Source organism: Taeniopygia guttata, chromosome 15 (assembly GCF_048771995.1).
Source record: "Taeniopygia guttata chromosome 15, bTaeGut7.mat, whole genome shotgun sequence".
In the NCBI taxonomy this organism is placed as follows: Eukaryota; Metazoa; Chordata; class Aves; order Passeriformes; family Estrildidae; genus Taeniopygia; species Taeniopygia guttata.
The window spans coordinates 10,457,567-10,481,986 of NC_133040.1; the positions used below are offsets into that span (position 1 = coordinate 10,457,567).

General features: G+C 57.5%; 2 protein-coding genes across 14 annotated transcripts in view; one reads left to right on the forward strand and one right to left on the reverse strand.

Annotated features, from left to right (window-relative positions):
• The first annotated feature begins 383 nt into the window (after positions 1-383).
• Positions 384-3,076, forward strand: PHETA1 (PH domain containing endocytic trafficking adaptor 1). Of its 3 annotated transcripts, none has more exons than XM_072936068.1 (2): positions 384-799; positions 1,272-3,076. In XM_072936068.1, the coding sequence occupies exon 2, from the start codon at positions 1,283-1,285 to the stop codon at positions 2,048-2,050; it is 768 nt and encodes a 255-aa protein (XP_072792169.1). In that variant the 5' UTR covers positions 384-799; positions 1,272-1,282; the 3' UTR covers positions 2,051-3,076. The 3 variants fall into 3 exon arrangements, with proteins under 3 accessions (XP_072792169.1, XP_002191141.4, XP_072792171.1); XM_002191105.6 differs by having other exon boundaries at positions 386-778; XM_072936070.1 differs by lacking the exon at positions 384-799 and adding an exon at positions 808-976.
• Positions 3,077-4,308: 1,232 nt separating this feature from the next.
• CUX2 (cut like homeobox 2) overlaps positions 4,309-24,420 on the reverse strand; it is a 62,509-nt gene continuing 42,397 nt past the window's right edge. For 3 of the 11 annotated variants that reach the window (XM_072936050.1, XM_072936052.1, XM_072936053.1), the window contains exons 2-20: positions 21,997-22,075; positions 21,572-21,904; positions 16,720-16,860; positions 16,506-16,605; positions 15,614-15,690; positions 15,465-15,531; positions 14,672-14,720; positions 13,865-13,969; positions 13,185-13,376; positions 13,040-13,098; positions 12,684-12,931; positions 11,867-12,502; positions 10,867-10,968; positions 9,427-10,202; positions 8,820-8,979; positions 8,084-8,353; positions 7,664-7,852; positions 7,287-7,560; positions 4,309-6,889 (exon numbers count right to left, since the gene is read on the reverse strand). In XM_072936050.1, the coding sequence (XP_072792151.1) occupies positions 6,217-6,889; positions 7,287-7,560; positions 7,664-7,852; positions 8,084-8,353; positions 8,820-8,979; positions 9,427-10,202; positions 10,867-10,968; positions 11,867-12,502; positions 12,684-12,931; positions 13,040-13,098; positions 13,185-13,376; positions 13,865-13,969; positions 14,672-14,720; positions 15,465-15,531; positions 15,614-15,690; positions 16,506-16,605; positions 16,720-16,860; positions 21,572-21,904; positions 21,997-22,075 (4,530 nt within the window). In that variant the 3' untranslated portion in view covers positions 4,309-6,216. Of the gene's footprint in view, positions 6,890-7,286; positions 7,561-7,663; positions 7,853-8,083; positions 8,354-8,819; positions 8,980-9,426; positions 10,203-10,866; positions 10,969-11,866; positions 12,503-12,683; positions 12,932-13,039; positions 13,099-13,184; positions 13,377-13,864; positions 13,970-14,671; positions 14,721-15,464; positions 15,532-15,613; positions 15,691-16,505; positions 16,606-16,719; positions 16,861-21,571; positions 21,905-21,996; positions 22,076-24,420 lie in introns of those variants that run through there. The other 8 variants (XM_030285594.4, XM_072936054.1, XM_072936057.1 and 5 more) reach the window with 6 other exon arrangements.

Consider the following 24,420-nt stretch of genomic DNA (forward strand, 5'->3'; position numbering starts at 1 on the left):
TTGTTCTGTCCCTCTGCACTGAGACCACCCCACACATGGCTGTGTGGATATGGCTGGAAGGTCAGGAGAGCAGCCAGGACCTGCAGCCTGGTCCCCTGGAGCATCCCCACACAGGACCAGTCCACGTCCTGCCACCAACCCTCCCTGTGGGGCTTGTGTCGCCCACCTCATCCACCAACTGCTGCCCATTCTCTGCCAGATGCTCCCAGAATACCAATTCTTTCCCTCCAAAATTTGATCAAAAATTCAACGTTGTGCAGCCACCTTCAGGACTAAACTCTTGGGTTTCCCAGGCATGTGCACATCCCTGAGTAAACCCATATAATCCCTGAGTAAACCCATACATTCCCCCCGCGGTGTGCATACCCCCTGCGCCCTCCAGTGCGTGCCCCCATCTCTCCCCCATTCCCCCCTCGCTCTCCCCGCTGCTGCCTGGCCCTCAGCCCCGGTGCCCAGAGCCGTGACCTGCCGCGGGTTTTGGGCCGAACCAGGAGCTGCCAGCCCCGGATCCGAGCTCCGGAGCGCATTTCCAGCTCCTCCCTCCCTCCCTCCCGGCCGCGGGGATGGGCGGTGGCGGAGGCGGGCGGGAGCAGCGCTCCGCCTGCGGGGCCGGGCCGGGCCGGGCCGGTGGGGACCGAGGACAAAGGTGACAGTGCGGGAGCGGTGCCCCAAAGCCCCCTCGCACCATCCGAGCCCGGATCCAGCGCTCTCACGGCCACCACGGCCACGCGCGTGTCGCTGATGCTGGTGACCGCCGCAGACCGGAGGTAGAGTCCAGGTAAGCGCAAAGTCTGGCACGGTGAGTCCACCAGCGATCAGGGGACAAGAGGAGCGGTGGCCTTGCCCGGGTGACTCGGTTCATGGCCACGGTTCTCTGGAGCGGCAGCCAGATCCACGGTGCCGGTCCAAACCTTCCGCGGGGAGGAGCGGCGGGACACGGAAAATACAGCGCCGGCGGGAAGGTCACCTGTGCCAGGTGACGTGGGACACGGGGACAGGCCCTGCTGGGGATCCTCCGTGGGAAAACACTCTACTGGGGTGGTGGTGGGAGGGTGAACCTCATCTCCAATGAACCTTGGGGAGCCAGAGCCCACCCGGCATCCACCGGACTCAGCACCTTGTCTGGGAGCGGTTTATCCCGACTATCGCGGGTTTGTTTATTCAGTAGCTCCATTTCCTGGGCGCCAGGGCTGCTGCCAGCAGGAACAAAAAGCCGATGGTTGTTTTCCGTGCAATTAAGGCGCAGCGCTGAGCACCCTCTGTCCCCGCAGGGCGCGGAGCCATGAAGCTGAACGAGCGGAGCTTGGCCTTCTACGCCACCTGCGACTCCCCGGCCGACAACGCCGGGTTCCTCTACAAGCGCGGCGAGCGGCACACGGCTTATCACCGCCGCTGGTTCGTGCTCAAGGGCAACATGCTCTTCTACTTCGAGGAGAGGGACAGCCGCGAGCCCGTGGGCGTCATCGTGCTGGAGGGCTGCAACGTGGAGCTCTGCGATTCAGCCGAGAGTTTTGCCTTCGCCATCCGCTTTGGAGGCAGCAAGTCCCGCACCTACGTGCTGGCGGCGGAGAGCCAGGCGGCCATGGAGTCGTGGGTGAAGTCGCTGTCCCGAGCCAGCTTTGACTACATGCGGCTGGTGGTGCGGGAGCTGGAGAAGCAGCTGCGGGAGATGAGCCGGGGGCTGGCCGGAGGATGCGGGGGCTCCCAGGAACCTCCCGGCACTTGGAAGCTGAAACCATCGGGGCCGGAGCAGCCCCGGGAGAGGCTGCCGGCTCTGCCCGCTGTCCCACCGAAGGAGAACGGCTGTGCGGTGTGGAACAACGCGCTGGGGGCGGACCGGCCCCCCGGCAGCTCCGGTTGTGGTGGGCACGGTGAGGAGGGGGACCCGCGGCCGCCGCCGCTGCCGCCGCGCAGGCGGGTGTGGGACGGGGCCGGGGTGGTCGTGGCAGAGAGCCCGTCCAGTTTCTGTCGCCTCCACGAGCAGTACAGCCGCGAGGTGGCCCGGCTGCGGCAGGACTGGCAGCAGAGGCGGCGTGGCCCCCAGCCCTGAGCGGTGGCTGAGCCCTGGGAACCGACCAGGATGGGGCAGGTCCCCATCCTTGGTGCTGGCCCTGTCCCCTCCTCACCTCGTGATGTGCAGACCTGGCTGTGGTGGTGATGGACACCTGCTGGTGCTGCCACCGAGGGCTCGGCAGCGAGGGACAGCAGTGCTGCTGTGTGATGGTGAAATGGGCACCACGGGGGTGCCCTCCAGCCATGCCCCCATGTGGGTTTGGGGTGCTCCACTCAGCACAAGCGACCTACAAACCACTCACTGGCTGAGGCTTCCTGGGAACTGATCGCTGCTCTGGCTCTGCTGGGGCCCCTTGATGTTCTTGCAGTGGGATCACGCCTTGGCATGTTCTGGAGGAGGATTTTGATGGGATCTCACTCTCCTGAGTTCCGTGTGGGTTCCACAGTGAAGAGCCTGCTGCTGACTTCCCCTCCTGGCCCAGCACAAGGCTGAGATCGGCTGAGCTCTGCCAGATCCCTCTGCTCCAGCAGGATGTGGTTTGAAATGAAAATATCAGTGAGTGCAGCCCTTCCTTAATGGCAACAGTAGCTCGGCACGCTCCGGGGAGCTGGTGACACCCAGCCCCAGGAATTACACAGGGAGCAATTGCTTCTTGCAGCCTGGATGGCAAATATGGGGGGGTCAGACCCTGGGGGAGTTCAGCAGCTGTGGGCACTGCTTTGCTGGTGGATATTTTGGGACAGCACATCATCCCCGTGCCAGCTCACTAAGGGGAAGCATCGCTCGTGGTGGCAAATGGGAACGTGTGTGTCAGCAGCAGAGCGTGAGGAATGATTCATGTGCCAAACCAGAGCAAAGCTGGTGTCTCATGCCTGTGTTTCTATCTTATTTCCACATCAGAAACTCAAGCTGCTGGCCCAGAGGTGGGGTGACCCACCCTGGAGCAAGGGGGAGCAGTCAGGATGCCCTGGCTTAGGACTGGGTGGCTCCAGCTCCCTTGGCTCCCTTGGGAAAAGCACAACATTTTTCTACAATAAAAGTTGTTTCAGAACTTTCCTCCCATCCATGGTCCTTGTTTGTGCCTCTAAGCCCCTGGGGAGGGGGGTTCAGGTGGGAATTAATGCTTTATTTTAATCCTCCTTCTGTCCCCACCATATCTGTGGGGCTGGGCATGGACTGTGTCACCTGAAGGGGACATGGCCAATGCCACGGTCTTGCAGTGCCCTGGAGCCCCATATCTGCCTGCAGGGATGGGGTGAGATGGGATGGGGTCACCCTGGGAACATCAGGACACCCAGTGCCAGGGTGGTCCCATGGCAGAGCATCTTTTAACCAGGACAAAATATCTGTCCCCTTGTTGATGCTACACAGGGACCAAGGACTCTGCCCTTGTGAACACAGCCAGCACGTCCCCATGTCCCTGCCCACACATCCCACTTGCGTGAATGTCTCCAGTTTCTCTTTAGCACAGGGTCTGGCAGAGGTTGGGCAATCACTTCTTGGGGAAACTGAGGCACAAAGCCAGATAGAGTCGCCTGCTCACTGAGAGCCCTGCAGAGCATGGAGCCTGCTCCTGGCCAGGCAGGGCATCCCCTATGGAATTTGGCATTTGGAGCAGTGCCAAGGGCAGCCAGGGTGCAGCACCCAGATGGTTCCCGTGGCTCAGGGGAAGATTCTGGTTTCCATGGCAGCTGGCACAGCTTCTCCAGACGTTCAGATATCCATCAAAAATAAGTCCTTCTCAACATGTTAGCTGACAAACAAGCTCAAACAGATATGCAACATATGGATTTATTAATTCATCAAGCAGCCCTGCCTCATGTCGGGAGCTGCTGACTTGCCCAGCCGTGGTTGGCTCCAAACAAGAGCCGTGCTGGGGCACGGTGCCATCAGCAGTGCCAGGCTGGACAGGGCTTTGGGCAACCTGGTCAGGTGTCCTTGCCCATGGCAAGTAAGATGATCCTTAAGGTCTCTTCTAACCCAAAGCATTCCCAGAAACCACGGTTTTGTGATAAACCAAGCTGAAACTCGTGCTGGAGGATGCTGAGCTACCCCAGGGGCAGGAGCAAACCTGCAGCAGGGATGAGCACAGGAATTTCATGGGGCAGGATCACACCCTGAGCTGGACTAACCCCATTTAACACCCTCTTTCTTTTCATCCCCCAGTCACTGGGGTAATGAGAGCTCTTGCCACAATCCCAAAGCAAAGCTGTGACTTCTGAGGGCGTCAACACTGGGTGTGAGAGGAGTTCCCATTCCATCACCTCCAGACAAAACACACCCCAAGGCCAGAGTCGTATCCAACTTCTGTATTTAGTGGCTCTTTACAGAACTTGTTCCTTCCAAAATTGTTAAACAAAGTTCATCGATCTCATAGAAACTTTTGAAGTACAGAACATGAGCCTAACAAAAACGTGACCGGTGTGTCCCGCTGGCTTTCATACAACAGGATTGCCGTGCTCAGGACTATCCTAAGTGCTTCCTCAAATCCCCTTCCACTGAAGCTCCCTCCAGCACACAGTTAGTGGGCAGGCAGGGGTCACTCCCCACCTTGCACAGCACGGTGGCAGAGCAGCCATGGGCACCCTGGGGCTCGTCAGGGCACGAGAGGCAGGCGAGGAGAGCTGTGCCCTCGCCCAGCATTGCTCATCCACTACCACCTGAGTACAAAAATACCTTCTATTCTGATAAAAACATCTACAGTGGAAAATCAGTCAATGCATCGCCTGGGAGCCTGGCAGGGCCTTGGTGGGCGATGGCTGGTGCCATGTGGGCAGGGGACAGGGCAGAGCAGCCCAGCGTGGGACACTCCACATCATTTAAAGGCATTTTGTTGGCAGAGGCCAGCTGGAGGAGGTGGGGTCAGGGAGGTGACAGGGAGCACACCGGGATGGTGCCACCACTGAGCTCCTGTGTCTGCACAGGATCAGCCCTGGCAAGCCAAAGCTCGGTGGTGCTTTGCCCAGCTCAGGGCTGAGCTCGCCCAGTTTAGGCAGGAGCCTGATGTGACATCCCAGAGCCCATCCTGGCATCACTGACATCCACTGCCTGGGGCATGGCTGTGGGAAGGGGATGCTCTTCCTGCCCAGGCGGTCTCCCCAAAAAAGTTCTGGGCTGTGATGCTGGAGCAGCCCCGAGCAGGGCTCAGCCTGAGAGTGGGTGGCTCACAGTTTTTGGGCCCTCCCCTCAAGCACTGCTGCTCCAGGGCCAAAGCTCAGAGGCTCCATCCTTCTCTTTCTGAATGGTCGGGGAACCTGGGTGCCGTGGATGTCCATCCCCAGTGAGCTGGTACCATCCTTAAGCATCACACCCAGGGACATTTTCCCATCCCACTCCCAAAATCCCAAGATCACTCAGGTTGCTTTCTTTGCTTTTGCCTCATTTTTTCTCTTCCTTTGGGAGTTGGCACGAGCCACACCACGCCAGATGGGAGCTGCCACCGGCCACTGGCTGGAGGGAGCGCCAGGGACAGCGTTGGGACCATGCTACATCTTGTTCCAGAAGGCTATTGCAGACATTTCTACAACATATACAACCGCACGGGACATTCTGTGTTACAAAGGCTTCCAAAAACATAAACCACCAGAACTAAATACATACTCGATGGCGTCAGGGGCTTTAGAGTCTTCAGGGACTAGGATGCAGTCTCTGGCTGGGGCAGAAGCGATGCAGTGTCTTACAGACAGGGGTGGAAACTGCAAAAGTTTCTTAAATTTGGTCAGTCTCATAGTGCTTCTTGATGGCTTTGCTCAAAAAGTCTTTTCTGTGGGTTGGTTTTCCTTTTTTTTTTTTTTGTTTTGTTTATTTGTTTTTAATCTCATCCAGTGGCAAACTACAAGACTTCAGTGTACATTTAATGACACAACTGCTACATCATCTTGATTTTATAGCTATCTTTAATATCAAAGCAGCTTAAGCTGTTAATAAATTCCAAAGTATCCTTTTATTAAAATATCTAAAAGAGGTCTATAAATATTTTTTGATTTTTTTGTTTTTCTTTTCTAAAATTGTTCCCAGTTTTTCACATTTAAAACAAAGCCAGAGGGGTGGGGCAGATTCACAGAGAGGGGGGGTCCCCTCTTTTTCATGGGCGCTTCTCTTCCGTGGCGCCGGCCACTCATCACCTCTCGGTGCACACTGCATTTATCAAAATATATATATATGTGTGGGGGTGTATCTATATATTTAGGGTGGCGGGGGGCTCAGAACTCCCACTCGAGGGCCTCCTCGCGGTTGGCAGCCCGCTCCAGGCGGTGGATGATGTTGTTGAGGTTGGCCATCTTCTCGTGGCGCCGCTGGACGCTGCTGCTTAGCCGTGGGCCAGGAGCCGGCGGCAGCGCCGGCGAGACCGGCCCGGCAGAGGAAGGTCCTGGTGAGGCTGAGCCGGTGAGGCCGGGTGAGGAAGCTGCCGAGGGAGATGTTGGGGAGACCACCAAGCTGCAACGGGATGACCCCGCGGAGGACTGGGAGCTGTCGGGATGTGGCGGTGGCGGCGGTAGAGGTCCCGCAGCGGTGGCACCGGCGCGGCCTCCCCGCCGTGGGAGGCTGCCGGCACTGGGGGTGGCGGCGTGGGGGGCTTGGGGGGCTGCCCCCCGCTCCTCCTGAGGAGGTCCGGTCCCTTCGGCCGCTCCGGCCGGGCTGCGTGAGTCCCGCCGGCGGCTCCAGCCGCCCGCATCCCCCTGCTCCTCCTTCACCTTGACGGGCGCGGCGGCACAGGGGGGCTCGCCCCCCACGAACACGGGTTTGTGATCCTCGGTGTCCGAATCGGGGCTGTGGGCGGCCCGGCGCCCGGGGATGGCTGTGCCACCGCTCTGCTCCGGGTCCGTGTCATTGTCCTGCGCGCCCTCCACCAGCATCTCTCGGCGCATCCGTGACCTGCAGGACACAACCACGGAGGGGTGGCAACAACAGCCCGTTGCCCCATGGCCAAATTGTCCGCTGCAATGTCACCGAGGGATGAAACCTGTGCTGCTCCCCAGGGCTGGGCTGCTGTGGGGACGGATCCCATGCACCAGCTGCCTCCATAAGGAGCTTCCTCTCCCTTCGCAGTGATCCCGATCTGGCGTGAGCAGTGGATGTGAGCATGGAAACCGCTTCAGATGCTCAACATGACTTGGTCAAGGAAGCCAACACCACCCACCAACCTGGGGACCTCCAGTGGGTCTGCACTACCCATCTAGGGAAAAGTGATGGGGAAGGCTGGAAGGGGAGCAGTGACACCCCCTCCGTGGCACAGCACCATCAGACCCCCAAAGCCCGGGAGCGCCCGTACCTGTAGTTGTGGAACCAGTTGATGACGGTGTTGGTCTTGAGGTTGAGCTGGAAGGAGAGCAGCTCAATGGTCTGCTGGGAGGGATATGGCTCCAGCTGGTAGGCTTTCTTTAGGGCTTCCTTCTCCTCTGGCGCCAACACCACCCGCGGCTTCTTGACCTGGAGCAGGCTGAGGTCCTGGGGCGGCGCGCTGGGGCTGGCGCACTCGGAGCGCGCGCTGGGGGATTCGCTGTCCGAGCCAGCGCTCATCAGCCCGTACCGGCGCTTCAGGTAGGCTGCAGGAGAGGACACCCAGCTGGCACTGCTCGCCCCCCAGCCCAGGACCCCCCCCAGCCCAGCACCCCACACCCAGCGGGGCTGTGCCGCCCCATCCCTCACCCTTCTTCTCCAGCTTCTTCATGTCGCGCAGCTTCTCCACGTTGTGGGGGTCGTTGAGCCAGAGCTGCATCCGGACGAAGGGCTCCCTCCCCTTCAGGCTCAGCTTGTGCCACGGCTTGGGCCTGGAGAGGAGATCGGACACCGAGCCCTGCGTCAGGCCCAGGATGCTCTCCCCAAACAGCCGCTGGCCTGGCGGAGGAGAAGCAGAGGTGGTTAGCGGGGTGGAGCAGCGGGACGGGCGCTGCAGTCCCCCTGCAGAGCAGGTGCACCCCATTTCCCAGCCAGCATCCTCCTGCAATTCCCATCAGCACCCACAGGAAAACATCCTGGAGGGGGTTTGCATCTACAGGAATTGGGGTGCTGGATCCATGCAGTCTCACCAGCACCTCCCAAAAACCTGGGCAGAGAGGGGGTCCGCACCTAAATTGTTGTCCGTCAAGACCTCCTTGACCTTCTTGGTGATGGAGTAGGTGTCCAGCTCGGGGGACATGGCGACGATCTCCTGGATGCCCACGGGCCCCTGGCTGTTGGGATATGTCTTCCCACCCAGCGCAGGCGTCGAGCGGCTCTCGGGCTGCTGGTTTTCCTTGCTGCTCTCCAAGGCCAGGGTGAGGGGCTCCTGGCAGCCCTTCTCGTGCTCCGTGGGGCTGGGGGGCGGCGAGGGGGACGGCTGGGGTTCCGCCGGGCTGGCTGTGTGACACCAGGGCACAGGGGTCAGCGGGAGGGGACAGTGCAGGGAGCCAGAAGGAGCAGGAAGGGCAATTGGGGGATCCCTGTGGCTTTGCCCTCTAGAGAAGAGCGATACCAGCCAAGCTTCTCCAGTGGCTACAGCAAAGCAGGAGGTGGTGGTGGTGGAATAATTAAAGAGAGAAAATGCCACCAATACAGCACAAAAAAATCCAGTTACTGCTTTATGTCAGGCCCAAAGCCCAAGATTTTTGATGTGGCTTTCCATTTATTTTTGTTTAAAATGAAGGGGGTTGGGGATGAAAGGGGCTTCCCAGGATCTGGGTGCTAGTACTGGAGTTGGCAGGGACAGCTCTTCCCAGTGCTGGGCTGGGAGCAGGACAAACTCCCTGGGATGCAGGGGATGGACACAGAAGTGGTGGGGACACTGATGGCACATGGGGACCACGGGGACAGTGATGTCACTTACCCTGGGAGGGTGTGGGCTGCTGGCTGATCCCCTGGCCCAGCTGGTCTGTCAGCCAGAGTTGCATACGGATGAAAGGCTCCCGACCCTTCTGTGTCAGCTTGCTCCACGGTTTGGGCCGTGACAGCATGTCACTCACGCTGCCCTGGGACAGTCCCAGCACCTGGGACCACGCAGGTGTCACCCACAGAAGGTGAGGTGCGCTCCCCCCGTGCTGGGAAGCTGCCTGCCCTCCACCCCTGTGTCAGGGGAGGGGGAGCAGGATGCCACCCACTGCCACCCACTGCCCCACAGCATGTCTGGACCCTCTGCCCCCTGCCATGGGTGCTGATGGTGGGTCCCCCTGGGATACTCAGGCGATGGGAGGCTGGTCCCCAAAGGGCTCTGTTTAGGGGACTGGGCATTCTTGGGGGGAAGTGCCACCAACCAATTAGTGGTGGCCACTGGGAGACTGGGGTTGGGTCAGACCCAAGGACTCAGAGTCCTCCAAGGGGAAACAGACCAGGGAAAAGGAAGACTCTGGAAGGAGCTGGTGAAGGCCATCAATGAGCCCCAGGCTCTGGGTCACGGAGCAGAGAGGACACCAGACCCCCTTTCTCCAGGCTGGTACCTTCTCTCCAAAGATCCTCTGGCAGATGCCGTTCTTGGCCAACTTCTCCTTGACCTGCCGGGTCAGCTCCAGCGTGTCCACCTCCCTGTACATGTACATCTCATACTGCTCTGGCGTCAGCGGCGGCACCGTTGGTTTCAGGGTCCGTGGCACGTACGTGGGGTAGTAGGACAGACGCCCACCAGCCGCCGGCTCCACGCCGGCTCCCTCCGCCTTCATCTCCGACAGCCGCTGCAGCTCCTCGTCCGCCGGCTGCAGCTCGTCCTCGTTGGTGCCCCCCTCGCCGTGCTCGCCCCGTGGCCAGCCCCGGCCGTTGGCCATGCTGGAGTAGCTCGAGGAGGAGGAGGACAGCGAAGGCGACACGGAGGTGTAGGGCCGGCTGAGCAGGCTCCGCTCCGACGCCCAGTGCTGGTCGAAGTAGGAGCCGGCGTCGCCGATCTCCGACTTCACCTTCCGGATGATGCTCTGGACAAAGGCGGCGGGGGACAGCACGGCCAGGGGCGTCTGCGGCGGGCCGGGGCTGGCCCCGCTGGCCTCCTCCTGCTTGACCAAGGCAGGGGCGATGTTCTGGCTGACGGTGGCCAGCGTGGAGCGCTCGGTGGGTGCCGTGTCCCCACCACGCCCGCTGGCCCCCGACTCCATGTCCAGCAGCGCCTGCTGCTGCGCCTGCATCTCCCGCCGCGCCTGCTCCAGGATGCTCTTGATGGCGTCCTCTGAGCTGCTGCCACCCGCCCCGTTGGCCACTGCCTGCGATGCTGACGGTGTTTTGGGCTCTCCTGCAGAGAAAAGGGGTGAGGGCAGCCCCAAGGAGCAGCACACGTCGTTTACTGTGTGGCCACAGCTCAAAGTATGGGAGAAAAGTGGTTTATCCTGATCCGGTTTGGACCAGCAGCATCCACAAAGCAACAGTTTCAGCAGCCCAACTCAAAGCCAACTTCTTTTTTGATGATTGTGAAATAAATCCCATTACCAACAATGCGATAGACAAACATGTTTGTTTTCCCTGCCTGTTTTTCCACCGTTCCCGTTTAATTTAATTCTGCGGGATTCTGCTTTCTCAGCAGACTACCTGTTTTAATGTATTTCATTTCTTGTAATTGACTGTGAGAGCAGCTGCTTTAATGATCCTCATGCCAGATGGATCCTGAATACTCATTTAATCATCTGCTTTGGGGCAGGAGGGAGGAAAAGAGTGCATCCAAAGTTTCTGAAAGCCCAGATTTGAACTCTGCTGCACAGGGACTCTTCCATCCCATGTGGCATTTCCTTCCAATATGCCCTAAAATTCTCCATGGATGTCAACGGGCGAAACGCCCCCAAAAAAGCTAATTTTTGGGATGGGACCCACAGCCACAGATCACCCAGCCACTAGCACTCCTTTGGGTGCTGCTGCCACAGGGCAGAGCAGGGACTTGGAGCCACCCCCATGGCAGCACCTACCTCCCTTCTGCGACTCAATCTCCTTTTTTGCCTGCTCCAGGATGCTTTTGATGGCGTCGTCGGAGCCGGTCTCCGGTGTCCTGATCCGTGGCGTGATGCTACCTGATCAAAGAGGCAGGATAACAGCTTTGTCACCAGCACTGGTTTTACAAGCTCCACTTGTATGTCAGGAAGTATTTACTGCTCCTCATGTTCGGTTATTTTTAGGGATGCTGGTTTGAAGACAAATGTCACTCCCAATTAGTCGCTACCGGAGCACAGGGAGCCTTGGTAGCCCTGGCTGCCAGCTCCTGCCTCTGGCACGGCATCTCCCACCACCTTGCTCATCCCAACCAAGGGCACCTTCTCCCCAGGAGCAGAGACACGGGCACAGAGACTATGTCCCCATCCCTGGCACTGTGCAAGACAAGCGTTAATGATGGATCAGATCCAGGGGATAAATCAGAGCCCTCCAGGCTGAAACCAGCAGGTGCATGGACCATGGACGTGCATTGTCCAGTCCTGGTGCCACCACAGGGACTCGAGTGACCAGCTGCCACTGCTGAGATGTCACCGGCAGCCACTGTCCCTGGAGATGGGAGTCACCCTTCCGTGGCAGTGCCAACGCCGCGCCAAGGTTCCACAGCATTAAAACTTCATTATTTTAATGAAATATTCCCGAGCACATTGATTCATACGGCACGGAACAGCCTAATGAATAATTAAATGGCACTTGTCAGAATAAATGAGTAAAGCACGTCCGGGGATGCAGCTTCCAGGCCATGGGTTGTTGTTAATTGCTGCCGTTTGCCAGGGCTCATCCCACCCGGCAGCCAGCTCCATCCCAGCAGGGAAAATCCCGGGGTGCCACTGGTGGGACCAGCATCCCAGCACATCATGGGGCATGGGGCACCCCAGGATGCTGCCAGGGTGAACTGGGGTGCACTGGGATGGGATGCCAAAGCATTGCTTGAGCATCCCGGGACAGGACGTGTTGGCCAGGGCCACCCCAACCACTCACCTCTCTGGCGCACCTGGATAGTCCTCAGGGCCAGCACGTTCTGCTCGTCGGACAGGAACTGCTTCATCTTGATGAACGGCTCCTTGCCCTTCACCGTCAGCTTGTGCCAGGGCTTGGGCCGTGCCAGGATCTCGCTGACGGAGCCCTGCGACAGCCCCAGCACGTAGTGCCCAAAGACCCTCTGCCCGATGTTGTGCTTCAGCAGCTGCTCCTTCACCTGGAAGGCGATTTCGGCCGTGTCCAGCTGCTCCTCCTCGCTGGAGCTGCCGGCGCTGCCCTCGGGGGGCTCGCCGGGAGGGCTGGTGGCACTGGCGGCCGGCACGGGGACAGGGTGCACGGTGCTGCTTTTGGCCCCGAAGAAGGATGAGGGGAAGGGCGGTGCCCCACTGCTGCCCTCGCTCTTGTAGCTGGGCAGCGGGAGGTGGGGAGCCTTGGGGTCCCCCGAAAGCCGCTCGCCCCCTGGGAAGGGGGACAGCGAGAAAGTCCGGGGACCATCGGGGGCCATGCCAGGGCCAGGCAGCGTTGGGAGGGGAGTGGGGGATGCGGGGTCATCGGCTGGGGCGTGGTGAGGGGATGGGTACGGCTGCTCCATGCCCAGTGGATCCTTCCCTGACTCGTCTTCGGAGTGATCCTCCTCTAGAGATGAAGGAGAGAGAGGGAGACACACTAGAGTCCCCCTGGCCTGTAACCAAACAGCTCCTGCCTCAGTTTCCCCAGATGACATCCCACCCCACCACAGTCAGGCCAGGATCTGTCCCTGCCACCCACGTCCCCATGGATATTCCCAGCGGGATGCCACAGAATCTAGGGTCCCTACCAGTGGTGGCCAGCAGGCTGGGCTTCTCCAGCAGGTACTTCTGGGAGGGGTAGAAAGCCTCCTTCCCCAGCAGCAGGGCCTCCTCTGCCTTCGAGATGCTCTGCAAGGAGCCAAGGCGAGATGGGGACAGGCGGCGGAGGCACCGTCGGCAGGGCTGGCACAGCCCGGCCAGCGCCTCGGGACGTGCCATGGCACTTGCCTGGGGCAGGCTGCAGCCGGCAGAGGCCACCTTCATCGCCTTCAGGATGCTGGGAGGGAGACAAGGGGGTGCTGAGAGGGTGACAAGGCGGCCGTGGCCACGTCACAGCGCGCCGCAGACACCGGCCAGGCAGCCGTGGGCAGCGGTCAAGCCATACCTCAGCTCTGTTTTGATCTCCTCGTAGTCAGCCTGTGCCTGCAGCTTCTCCTCCAGCTTCTGTGGAGCAGAGGAGGGGACTCCTTGCAGCACGGCCGGAGCCACGTCCCCCACCCCTGGCACGCCCCAAGCCCCCGCGGGCGCACCTCGATGGCCTCGTTCTTGGCGGCCAGCTGCCCCTCCAGCTCGGCGATCTGGGTGGCAGAGGACTCCTCCAGCTCCTGCAGCGAGCTCTGGAGGTGCTGGACGTCCTTCAGGAGCCGCAGGATCTCCCGGTCCTTGGCAGCCAGAGCTGCCTCCAACCTCGACCCTGAGCACATGGAATAGTTCACTTTGTCCTGCTGGGAGAGGGGACACTGTCAGCTCCCGGCCACCCAAGGGGGGGACAAGGGCCACCCTCCCCACTGGACATACCCCATAGGAAGCAGGTGAGCCCAGGGCTCAGCCTGGTGCACTGGGGACCCTGGTGACACGGCCCTGGAGAGGGACAGACCTTTCTTTTGCCCTTAAACTTCTCCCAGACGCCTTTCAGTGCTCTGGAGGTGCATGTCCCTTTCTCCGTGGGACAAAGGGCACAGCCAGTGCCACCACCTCAGGGTGAAAACACTCCTCAGGCATTTTGGGCTTGCTCCCCAACATGGTGGGTGCTCCCAAACACAAAAAGGTGCTCCTGCATCAGCGAGGTGCTCTCAAGCGCTATGGGATGCTCCTGGCTGTGACAGATGCTGCCAGCTGCAGGGGGATGCTGCTGGCCCTGGGGTTGTTCCTGTCCCCGAGGGGTGCTCCTGTCCCCAAGGGGTGCTCCTGGCCCCGGGGATGCTCTCACCCCCGTGCTGCCCGTCGGGGAGCAGCAGGCCAGGCGCAGGGAGCTGTTGACGGCCGCCAGCTGCTCCCTCAAGCTCTCCACTTCCCTCTGCGCCGCCTCCGCCCGCTGCAAGAGAACAGAGCAGGAATCACACCAGGCACTGCAGCTCATCCCACCCCACACAGGCTCCAGGATCTGCCCCAGTCTGTGCCTCTCCTGAGCACCTCGCTCCCACCCCCAGCATCATAAGCCCAGCCCAGATATTTAAACTCCCCCCATGTATTTAAGGTCCCCATGTCCTAACACAGTTCCTGATCCCAATCCTTCAGCACTGGCTGCAGACCATCTCCAGGACACCAATTTTTTTCCACCAAAAGAATGGTTTTATTTACACAAATTGTTCTTTAGATCTCTTTTATTATCCACATGCCTTTATTTGTACCTACATTTTCAGAATAAAATAAAACAAGTTAAGAGGAATGGACGGGACCAGGAGAGATTACAACTGAATCTAACACAAGAAAAGTGTGGGTTGTGCCCTAAAACACCTGTGAGAGTCTGGAGGTGACAAGTGCCAGCTCCAGCAGCCAGATGGAGCCTGACAGGAACCCAAACATACCCTTGACCCCACACATGGGGCAGGGGGTCCCACCAGAGGGAGGAAACCTGAGCTTTCCTTTGTAGGGATTCCTAATCCTGCTGCCTGTCAACCTTTTATCAGTTTTGGGGACAGACATCCAGGCCACACAGATGTTCAGGGTGTGTGCAGCACCCCGGGCTCTGCAGGACCAACCTCAGCAGCTCCTGCAAAGTCAGCTCCTGGCTCACCTGGTTGGCTTTTTCAAGGTTGGTCATGATCATGGCAACTTCATCTGCCCTGTGACAGAAAACAAGAGGTGTCAGCGGGCATGGAGGCACAGACACAGCCCAGGACATGGGTTAAGGCTGAGGGATAAGGACCTCACTGTTGGAAATGATATAACTTTCAACATTTTATTCTAACTTTAGTCAGGGGCTTATTTGCCTTTGCCCAGGGGGAGGGGAATTGAAGTTTCTCTTCAAAAGACTCCTGTTCTCCCATGGGAAGAACTGGGAGTAGCCAGGAGATAAACAGGAGATAAGTGAACATTAACAAACATTTCCCCCTGGTGGGTCGGAGACACCTGGTCTGGGAAAAGATGGATAAGAGAACCCAATGATGAGGCCCTTTCAAGGTGAAGGGATAAATAAACAATAGGAGATGGAATACTAAGAATTGTGTCTTTGAGACCAACGAATGTGAATTTCTGTGGGGTTTTTATGTACAAATACATGAAAGGTCTGGTACAAAACCAGGTGTGATTGAATGATTTTCACTGCACAACCCAGGCATGCGTGGATGAAACAATTTCTGTTGCACATCCTGGTCAGAATAAAGTAATGCCTTGGTTCTCCAACACTTCAAAAATGTTGTTGGAGATTTTCTGTTTTTCCCGCAGTTTCGGTGACACCACGACTCAGGATGTTCCTGCAGTGGCTTCGAGTATCTCAGCTCCTCAAGTAGCACCACGGAGATGTCCCAGTGCTGCCAGAAGTGTCTTGGCTGAGCTTTGAGCACAACCCAGCCCTGCTGGGAACTTACTTGGATGCCGCTTCCTCGTCGTATTTACAGCGCAGCTCCAGCAGCTCCGTCTGGGTGGCCTTCAGCGCTGGCAGGAGGAAGAGGAGGGTGAGCTGTGGGGTGGGGGCTTGGCCCTCCATGGTCAGCAGCCCCTGTCCCGGCCCCACTACCTGCGTGGAGCACTTTGATCTTCTCCTCTGCCTCCCCCAGCCGAGCGGCCAAGGTGACCTGAGCTTCCTGCAGGCCCCTGCGAGAGACGGGCACCAGCGATGTACCGGGGGCACCGCTGCCGTGCCAACCCCACAGCCCCCCAAAATCATACAGAGACCCCTCAACGAGTCCCTTCCTCTACCCCATCACTCACTGAAGCCAGGAAAAATCCACAAGTGGCTACCACGATGTGTCCAAGCTGTGTTATCCCTCAATGTTAAGGGCTGACATTTTTAATGTTTATTGCCCAAAGTGTAAAAAAACTCACTTTGGGTTGAAAACGGTCCCTGATCCCTGAGGCTGAAACCCCTCTGAGGAGGGGATGGCAGCCCACCCCCCCTGTAATTAACTGGTGGAGGGGGAAGCAATCAGGGGAAAGTTATTCTGCATTATTTATAGCCTGCGCTTGCCAGGAACTTACTCGCAGAGATCTGCAATTTAGGGTTTAAAGATTCTTCATTTGTTTCCCGGTGCAGCGTGTTAAGGAATAACAATGAAGGCACCAGAGCCTCCGAATTAAAAGGTCATCTAATGAGGTTCATAGACCGACCTGGATTCAACCCCACTAGTCCGAGCAAAGCCATGTGCCAGGGGTACAGGAGGGACCTGTCCCGGCTGTGCCCGTGCCTGCTGCTCCCCCAAAACCCCCTGGGACTGGGGATGGACAGACAGACGGACACTGGGAGAGTCTGAGACGGTGTCGGGTTTCTGAGCGTGACCTCCCAACTGGACAGCAAAGGGAAGGAGAATGGGGATGGATAAGACACCCCTCAACCCCATGCAGGAGTGGGGACAGAACCACGGGGACAGAGCCAGGTGTCCTCAGCGCCCCAAAACCCGGCACTCACGTACTTCTGCTTGTCTGCCTCATTTCTCTGCAGCGAGGTCTCTGTGGCGGCCGCTTGGCCGGGCAGCGGGGGCTCTGCTGCCGGCGACTTCCCCTCCCTGCGCTCTGCGGGGGGACACAGTCACACGGCTGCGGAGGGGACAGCAGCGGTGGCCAGGGGACAGCTCCTGGCCCTGGCACCCACCCGCCATTCCAGGGATGCTGAGGGCACCGCGGTACCTTTGGTGCTGCCGAGCTCCAGCTGCTTCTTCCAGGGCCGGCTGAGATCCTTCAGCGGCGGCGGCGGTTCAGGCTCCAGGCGCTGGAGCTGCTGCAGCCGATCCTCCAGGCTCCGGGCAGCCTCCAGCACAGGAGCGGGGTCTGCGGGGTGGGCGGTGGGCGGTGAGCAGCAGGGATGGCCCTCCACAGGCCCTCTGCCACCTCCCCGTGCCATGGGGACACGCCAGGTCCTGCCTTTCCCACAGCCTTGGGGACACGCCAGGTCCTGCCTTGTCGGAACTCAAAATGTCCCTCAGACATTTTTAGAGGTTCCAGGCCTTGGTCAAAAGCATATTAGACCCTGGCAAGCAGCTGAAAACAGCTGTGATCTTGAGTTTGAACCATGGAATGAGTTACCAACTTTGAAGGTGGAACAAGCGGTCACAGAGAGTTAGATGGTATAGTAAAAGTAGTCACAAATTAGAGGGAAAAATTTTTTTAGTATTGTTCAGGGGGGTTTTAACACCTGTACAGGGGGGTTTTACTTTGTACATGGGGGTCAGGAGTTCTAAGATGGAGGAAAGTGGGCCTGATCCTGTTCTTCCTCTTCCTTCTTCCTTACCTCCATGTTCTTGGTGATGTTGGCACTCACAGATTGGTTTAGAGTAGAAGAGCACATTGTAACATAGATAGTAGGTATTGGGGAAAATCTGTAAACATATAATACGTAATATATCATATAAAAGATAGTAGCAGCTTGGGGCGGGGAGAGACGACGGAGACACCGGACAGTGAGGGTGTCAGGGTGTGTGAGTCTCTGCCTGAGCTGTGAGCAAACCACAGCAGCCCAAAAAGACAATCTTTTAGGTAACTTGCAATAAACTGCCTTGAGACCGAACCACAAGAGGCTGTGGAGTCTTTCTTTGGAAGCACGGGTTGGAGGAGAGACTTTTCCACCACACGAGACCCCTGAATCAATCCCGGGGTTCTCACACTGCCTTTCCCAAAGCCTTGGGGACACTCCAGGTCCTGCCTTCCCGGGGATGCCCTGAGTTCTGCCACCCCAGGTGCCATGGGGATATCCCTGGCGTCCTGCCTTTCAGGGGGCACGGGGGCATCACCTCCCAGGGCACCGGTGGCTCCGGCAGGGCCGCTTTGGGCACAGACAATGGAGGTTTGTGCCGAGGTAAGCAGGTGCATCCGGAGCCGTCCGTCTTCCCTCTGTCAGCATTACACCATCATTAGCTAGTGTCTGCTCAGCGGGGTGTGCCATTATGTCTCCCAGGGCTGATGTAATTATACATTGACATAATTAACCCAGCAAGCCCATTAAGCAGGCCAGCTAAAAATTCATCTATAATTATTTGTTGTGTGCATGCTAATGAGTCCATCTGCACTGCCATTGTACAACATGAACAAATTAATTTACAAGTCTGGATTTTTTAATAAGTTCAAGAAAATGCCTCCTATTGAGCCAGGTTAATGTAGATTTTCGGTTTGTTTTTTTTTTTTGGTTTTTTTTTTTTCATAGAAAAGAAGATGAAAGAAAATAGATTTGAATTCTCCAGGGTCAAAAAGTTAGGCAAACAGGGAAGTGGGATGGAGTTGGGCACGCTACCGTACAGCATGGACACGTGGCAGGCATCCAAGGGTAAAAGATAATAATGGTGATTGAAAAAAATTCCAACAACTGAACAACTGGCTGCCTCCACTCAGAACAGGACACAGAGCAGCTCTGCTGCTCAGCAAATCCCTGGCTGAGATGGAAGAGGGATGAAGGAAGCCATGTCATGGGATTTGGGGGTCAAACGCAGCACCAGACGACTTTGGGGTGAACCTGCCCAGAAGTTGCAAGATTTGCTCCATGTCCACGTGGATGCTCCTTACAAACAAGAAATGCCAAGGCAGGTGCTCCTCCAAATGGGATTTGGGGGTCTGTCTGCCCCACTGCTGCCCTGCCATCCCACAGCATCGTACCCTCCAGGATTAGTGACTGCCAGAGTAAAAGTCCCTGAAGAACCCTCCACAGGGAACGTTATCCCTTCTTTCTGCTGGACATCACAAAGGCCCCACAAATGGGTGGAATGAGAGGTTTGGCCATGAGGATCCAGAGGCAGATGCTGAACGCTGTCAGCTGTGACACTGAAACAGGGACGTGGCTCCAGCTGGGACCCTCCTGGGATGCTCATGGCATCCTTCAGCTCCTGGTGTGTCTCAGCTCAGCATCCCACAGGCTGGTTCCCCACACCAGGGTGTGGGATGGCAGCAATGCAGCACAGCCCCAGCCAGCCTGGATGCTTCCACAGCCATTAATAACTCCCATAACTACATGAGTGGAGATAAGGATATGGATAATTAAACCCTGTGCTCGGGGGCTGCCGGGGTCCCCCCTGCGCTCCCTGCCCTGGAGGCTCCGTGCCAGCCTGTGAGCTGCCTCCATGGAGATAAACACTGGGACAGGCCCTGTTCGAGCCACACCAGCAACTCCTCCTGCTTCCAAGATGAGAAATAATATGGGAAAAACGGGTCTGAGCAATAAAGCACCAGGGATTTTCCTCAGGTCAGCATTTTCCTTCCCATGAGCTGCAGCCCTGCTGGTGAAATACAGCTGGGGTGATACAGCCTCTGTGTGCTGTTCCCTGTTTGGAGCTGCCAGCCTGGGATGAAATGGTGGGAGCAGAGCTTTGGGAAGGGAAGAGCAAACCTTTGCAACAGCCAGGGCAGTGCAGACTCCAAATTCCTGCCTGGAATAACTACACTGAGCTAATGCCACACTGCCCATCCACTGGGAAACGCCATCCTTGGCTGTGGGGCTGGCTCTGCCCCCATATGTGAGATATTGGGGTGTGGTCCCTTCCTCCATGGATCACATCTTCCACTGGGACAGGTTGGACCTGGCACTGGCCAGCAGCACAGATGGGTGACGGGTGACACGAGGGACACGTGGCACTGCACACTCTGGGGCCATGGTGCAGGGTCACCCACCGGTGGCACCGCCTGGGAAACAGTGTGTCCCTGCCCTGGCACGCTGACCCATCACTCCACCCCCCTCAGTTCATAGATATTAATCAATGAATTAATTAATTAAATACAAATATAAGTGCCACCACTAGCTGGCGTCATTGGCCATCCTTTAGTGGCACAGGCAGAGCTGCAGCAGGATCACAGAATCACAAAATATCCTGAGCTGGAAGGGACCACAAGGACCCAGGGATCCAACCCTTGGTCCCACACAGACACCCCGACAATCCCACCCTCTGCATTCCCTGTGCATTCCAGCACCCTGTGTTTTCCAAGTGCTCCCAGAGCTCTGGCAGCCTCAGGGCTGTGCCTGTCCCTGGGGAGCCTGGGCAGTGCCAGCACCCTCTGGGGGAAAATTTTTCCCTGATATCCAACCTAAACTTCCCTGATACAGCTCCAGCCATTCCCTGGGTGCTGTCCCTGCTCACAGAGATCAGAGATGGGAGCTGCCCCTGCACTGCCCCTTGTGAGGATGCTGTGGGTTGGGATGAGGGTTCCCCTCAGTCTCCTGTTCTCCAGGCTGAACAAACCAAGTGCCCCCGGCTGCTCCTCACATGGATCCTCCTCCAGACCCTTCACCATCTCCACGGTCCCCCTTTGGCTGCTCACTAACAGGGATGGGGGCAGTTGTGAGCGCTCCTCACCTTCACACAGACACAGCTGCAGGGAGCACCCTGGGGATCACCAGCTAATCCCAGTGCCAGGGCCGTTCTACCCAGCCCACATTCCATGTGCTGCTGCCTGGCTCCAGGAGGAGCACAGGTCACCCATGGGACACCCACAGTACCTCCACAGTGTTGTCACCTCTCCACCACGATGGCCTCTCCTCTGCCACCCCATCCCAACCTGCTGAAACACATCCACCAGCGCCCTACGAATCCCTCCACGAGTCAAAGTCAGCCTTAAATCAAATCATCCCCAACAACAATGACATTAATTATGCTTTTAACACATTTTACTGCTTCCCCCCCTTCCCTTCACGCCACATCTGTGTGAACAATATCCAAAAGATTTACGGTTTTCTCCCGTAATTACAGACACACAGCCAGCTCACTTATCAAAATACTTGCTGAGCAATCAGGCTCCGTTACAGTCTCTGCCAGAGATTTGTGTTGACAGCAGCCATTCAAAGCAAAAAATGTCGAATCAGGACTTATGTGGCGCTTGGAAAGTATTCCACAAAGAGTTTGCCTGTCGAGAGACATGTGGACATGGAACAGACGGGGATGAACCGTGGGAGGGAGGATTTGGGGAGCAGGAGGGGAGCAAGAGATGATGCTGTGGAAAGCAGAGAGAGGAGAAGGAGGAGTGCAGAGAGCACAGGGAAGCAGTTTTGGGGTGTACATGTGTGTGCATCCATGTGCAGGCGTGTGCGGGCGGGAGGAGCTGGTGGGTGAGCACGGGGAGGTGGGGAGGGAAGATAACTGGGTTCTGGAAACCGAGCTGACATTTGGTTCTCAGAGCACAGGAGAAAATTTAATGAGGACAAAAATATGTCTCCCTAATTCCCCTAAGAAATCATTAAAACATTTTGTTATTCCTAAATGTCTGGAAAATGAATTAGTGGCCCTGCAGGAGCCTTTCCACGCATTTTCAGCCGTTTGCAGCTCTCAGTTCCCGATGTGTCGGGGGACGCTCCGTGCCTGGCGCACATGAAATCCCCCAAAGTGGGGAGCAGCAGGAGGGGGCTCCCAGCCCCTCACCTTTCCCTAGGACCAGTTCTGCCAACACAAACCTCAGGGCTGCCCCGTGCCTCTGTTTCCCCCTCCCAGGACAGCGTGGCACCCCGGCCACAAGGTGACAGAGGAAGGATGAGCTGCGAGCCGGAGCTCGGCCGTTTCGGTCAACTTACCGTCAAACAGACAAGTGGGAATAGCCGCAGTGTTACTACACGGGCTGAGCAAATGTATTCCTTTCCTAATGTCAAGATGCATTTGGCTCAGGGGCTGAAACACAGCGATGGCAAAAGCTGCTTCCTCTCCTCTCTTCGGCTGGGATCTCCAGAGCACCATGCGCCGGCCGCGGTCGGCGACGCCAGCCGTGCCAGGGACGGTGCCAGCCGTGCTGGGGACGGTGCCAGCTGTGCCAGGGACGGTGCCAGCTGTGCCAGGGACGGTGCCAGCTGTGCCAGGGACGGTGCCAGCTGTGCCAGGGACGGTGCCAGCTGTGCCAGGGACGGTGCCAGCTGTGCCAGGGACGGTGCCACGGTCCTCGCTGGCTCCTCTGGGCACCGGCACACGACTCGTTAGGCAGCCAGGTCGCCACCGCGCTGCTTACCTGGAGCTTCGAGCAATTGCTTGTAAGCGCTCAGGAAAGCCGTCTCAGCCTCCTTGCTTCTCTTACTAAGTGCAATCACCTGCGGGGAGAGGGATAAAGGGGTCAGGGATGGGCTTGGAGGAAGGAACCGGCCGAGCCAGCGGGATCGGTGCCACCACAGCCGGCACACGGGTCCCCCCGGCGCGGCTCCGTGCCCGCTCCGTGCCTGTGGCTAAACTCCTCGTGCTGCTGCCATGTCACGTCGCCCTAAATCATTGATGTGCTCTGAGTAAATGAAAATTATAATTTAATGTCAGCGCTTAAATAAGAAATAAAGAAGCCCGCCCGTTGTTGTGCCTGCCGGGCCGGATCCTTGCCCAGCCGCCCTCCCAGGGTGGTGCTGGGGGTGGAAGTGATGCTCACACCGGGACTGGGACACGTCCTCCTGTCCCTGTCCCCCTCAGCCGCTGGGTACCAGGGTGCTGGTGACACTCACACCAGCTGCATCCCAATAACTCGACAACATTAATCTGCTGCGTGTTCCCATCCAACATTTATGAGCATGAATCATTTACTCCCTTTAATTTTTCAAGGCACAATGACACCTCGGGGCAGGGGCTGCTGCCCACCAGGTCCCCTTGGTTACCCCTCACATCCAGCCCCACCTGGAGCAGATGGGATGGGGCAGCAGAGGGACACGAGGGCACAGGCATCAGGGATGGAAGTGACCCATTCCCATCTGGAAAATGTCCAGCTGGAGCCAAAGCGGGCACTCACACCAGCCAGTGATGGAGGAAGAGGTGCCCACCCAGCAGACACACAGTTACGACAGGGAAATAATCAATTAAATTGCTCTTAAGCCACCAATGGGCTAATTATGAAACAAAGCCTGAACTTTGGGCCTCAGTCTGGTGGCAGCTCCCACACTGAAGCATTTTTCCCTCCTCTGTGCCAGCAGAGCTCCTGGCTCACCCTGCCAGCCCGGATTGCCATGGCTTGTCATTCCAACCCAAAGCAAACGGCTCATTTGTAATCCAGCAGCCACCTGAGCAAGCCGCCTTCTCCTCCGGAGCTCGCAGGCACTGGAGCACAAAGATCATTTTTCTATTGTTAAAATTGTATAAGCCGGGCTTTTTATAGCAGCTCGTACACAAACCTACTTTCTCAGCACCGCGGTTCCAGCAGAGGAGGAATTTGGGGGCTTTTCTTCAGCGTTCTGCAAAAATGCTTGGCTTCAGGGTGCTTTAAAATAATAATGGTGAAGAGGGGAAAGAGGGAGGAGGCAGCCAGGAGCTGGCACTGCCCGTGTGCTGGAGCAGGACAGAGCCATGCCTGCTGAATCTGCTGGTGGGGTGAGCCCTGATGGGGGATTTGTAGGGATGTGGGGACACAGCAGTGCTGGCTGCTCGTGGCATCAGCCCTGTGTGACCTCCCCATTCCCAAACCCTTTGGAATGCACAGGAGGGAGCAGGAATAGACACGGGATGCCTGGACCTGCCCCAGCTGCTCTGGAGAGCTGCATCCCCAGCACGGGCAACTGGCACATGGCGAGCCAGGCACCCACTGAGCGCTTCCAGAGTCTCACTAAAATTCTAGGAAATGTCAATAGAAAAAAGATATTTAACATTTTCAGTGATCTTTTCCAGATGGGGGATAATTTACTCAAATGCCAGGGGAGATTCCTGCTGGAGCAGCTCTGAGTCCCACACAGGGATGGCTCACCCAGCACTGAAACTGCTGTAATTCCTCACACAGAGCTGATAAACACCTGGGAAAAGCCCAGATCAGCCCTAAAATCAAGGTTCTTGAGGCAGAACCAAACCCTGCATCCACATCCAAGAAGACAACATCTGAAAACATGCTAAAAAGGGGAGGAAATGGCTAAAAAGGAGGGAGCTGAGTGTCCTGGAAGCAGCCCTGGTGTTCAGTGGGATCAGGATGGCATCGCTCCCGTTCTCCCCATCACTACATCGTCCTTCAGCGCCACAAACCCACCTGCAGAGCCCTCAGGGCCTGCTCTGGCTGAGCTCTGCCTGTGCATTAAACATCCAGGTACCCCTAATTCCCATTTTCCCCCCTCCATCTCCCTCCGCAGCACCCGTGGGCTCAAGGTGAGGCGCGGCACGGGATCGCCGCCGTCTGATAAATTACATTTACGCGCCGGGTCCTTTTCATGGCTGGTGACTTTCCAGCAAAGCAATTATCACTGCAGAATGCGTAATAGCCTAATTAATTACTATTGTCAGGCTGGCCTCTGTGCCATGATTATACCTTCCGAAGCCAACTTTTTAAACATTTGGAAGCAGAAATATTATTATAATTGAGTGACAAAATGGTAAAACTCCTCCCGGCGCGGCGGCGAGCTCGGAGCGTCTGAGCATCCCCGCTCCAGAGGCGCGGGATTTGCATCGCACCGGCGCTGAGTTTATTCTTACATCCACCAGA

Excerpts from the sequence above, each read along its gene's own strand:
- PHETA1 (XM_072936068.1), top strand. The coding sequence starts at position 1,283 with ATGAAGCTGAACGAGCGGAGCTTGGCCTTCTACGCCACCTGCGACTCC.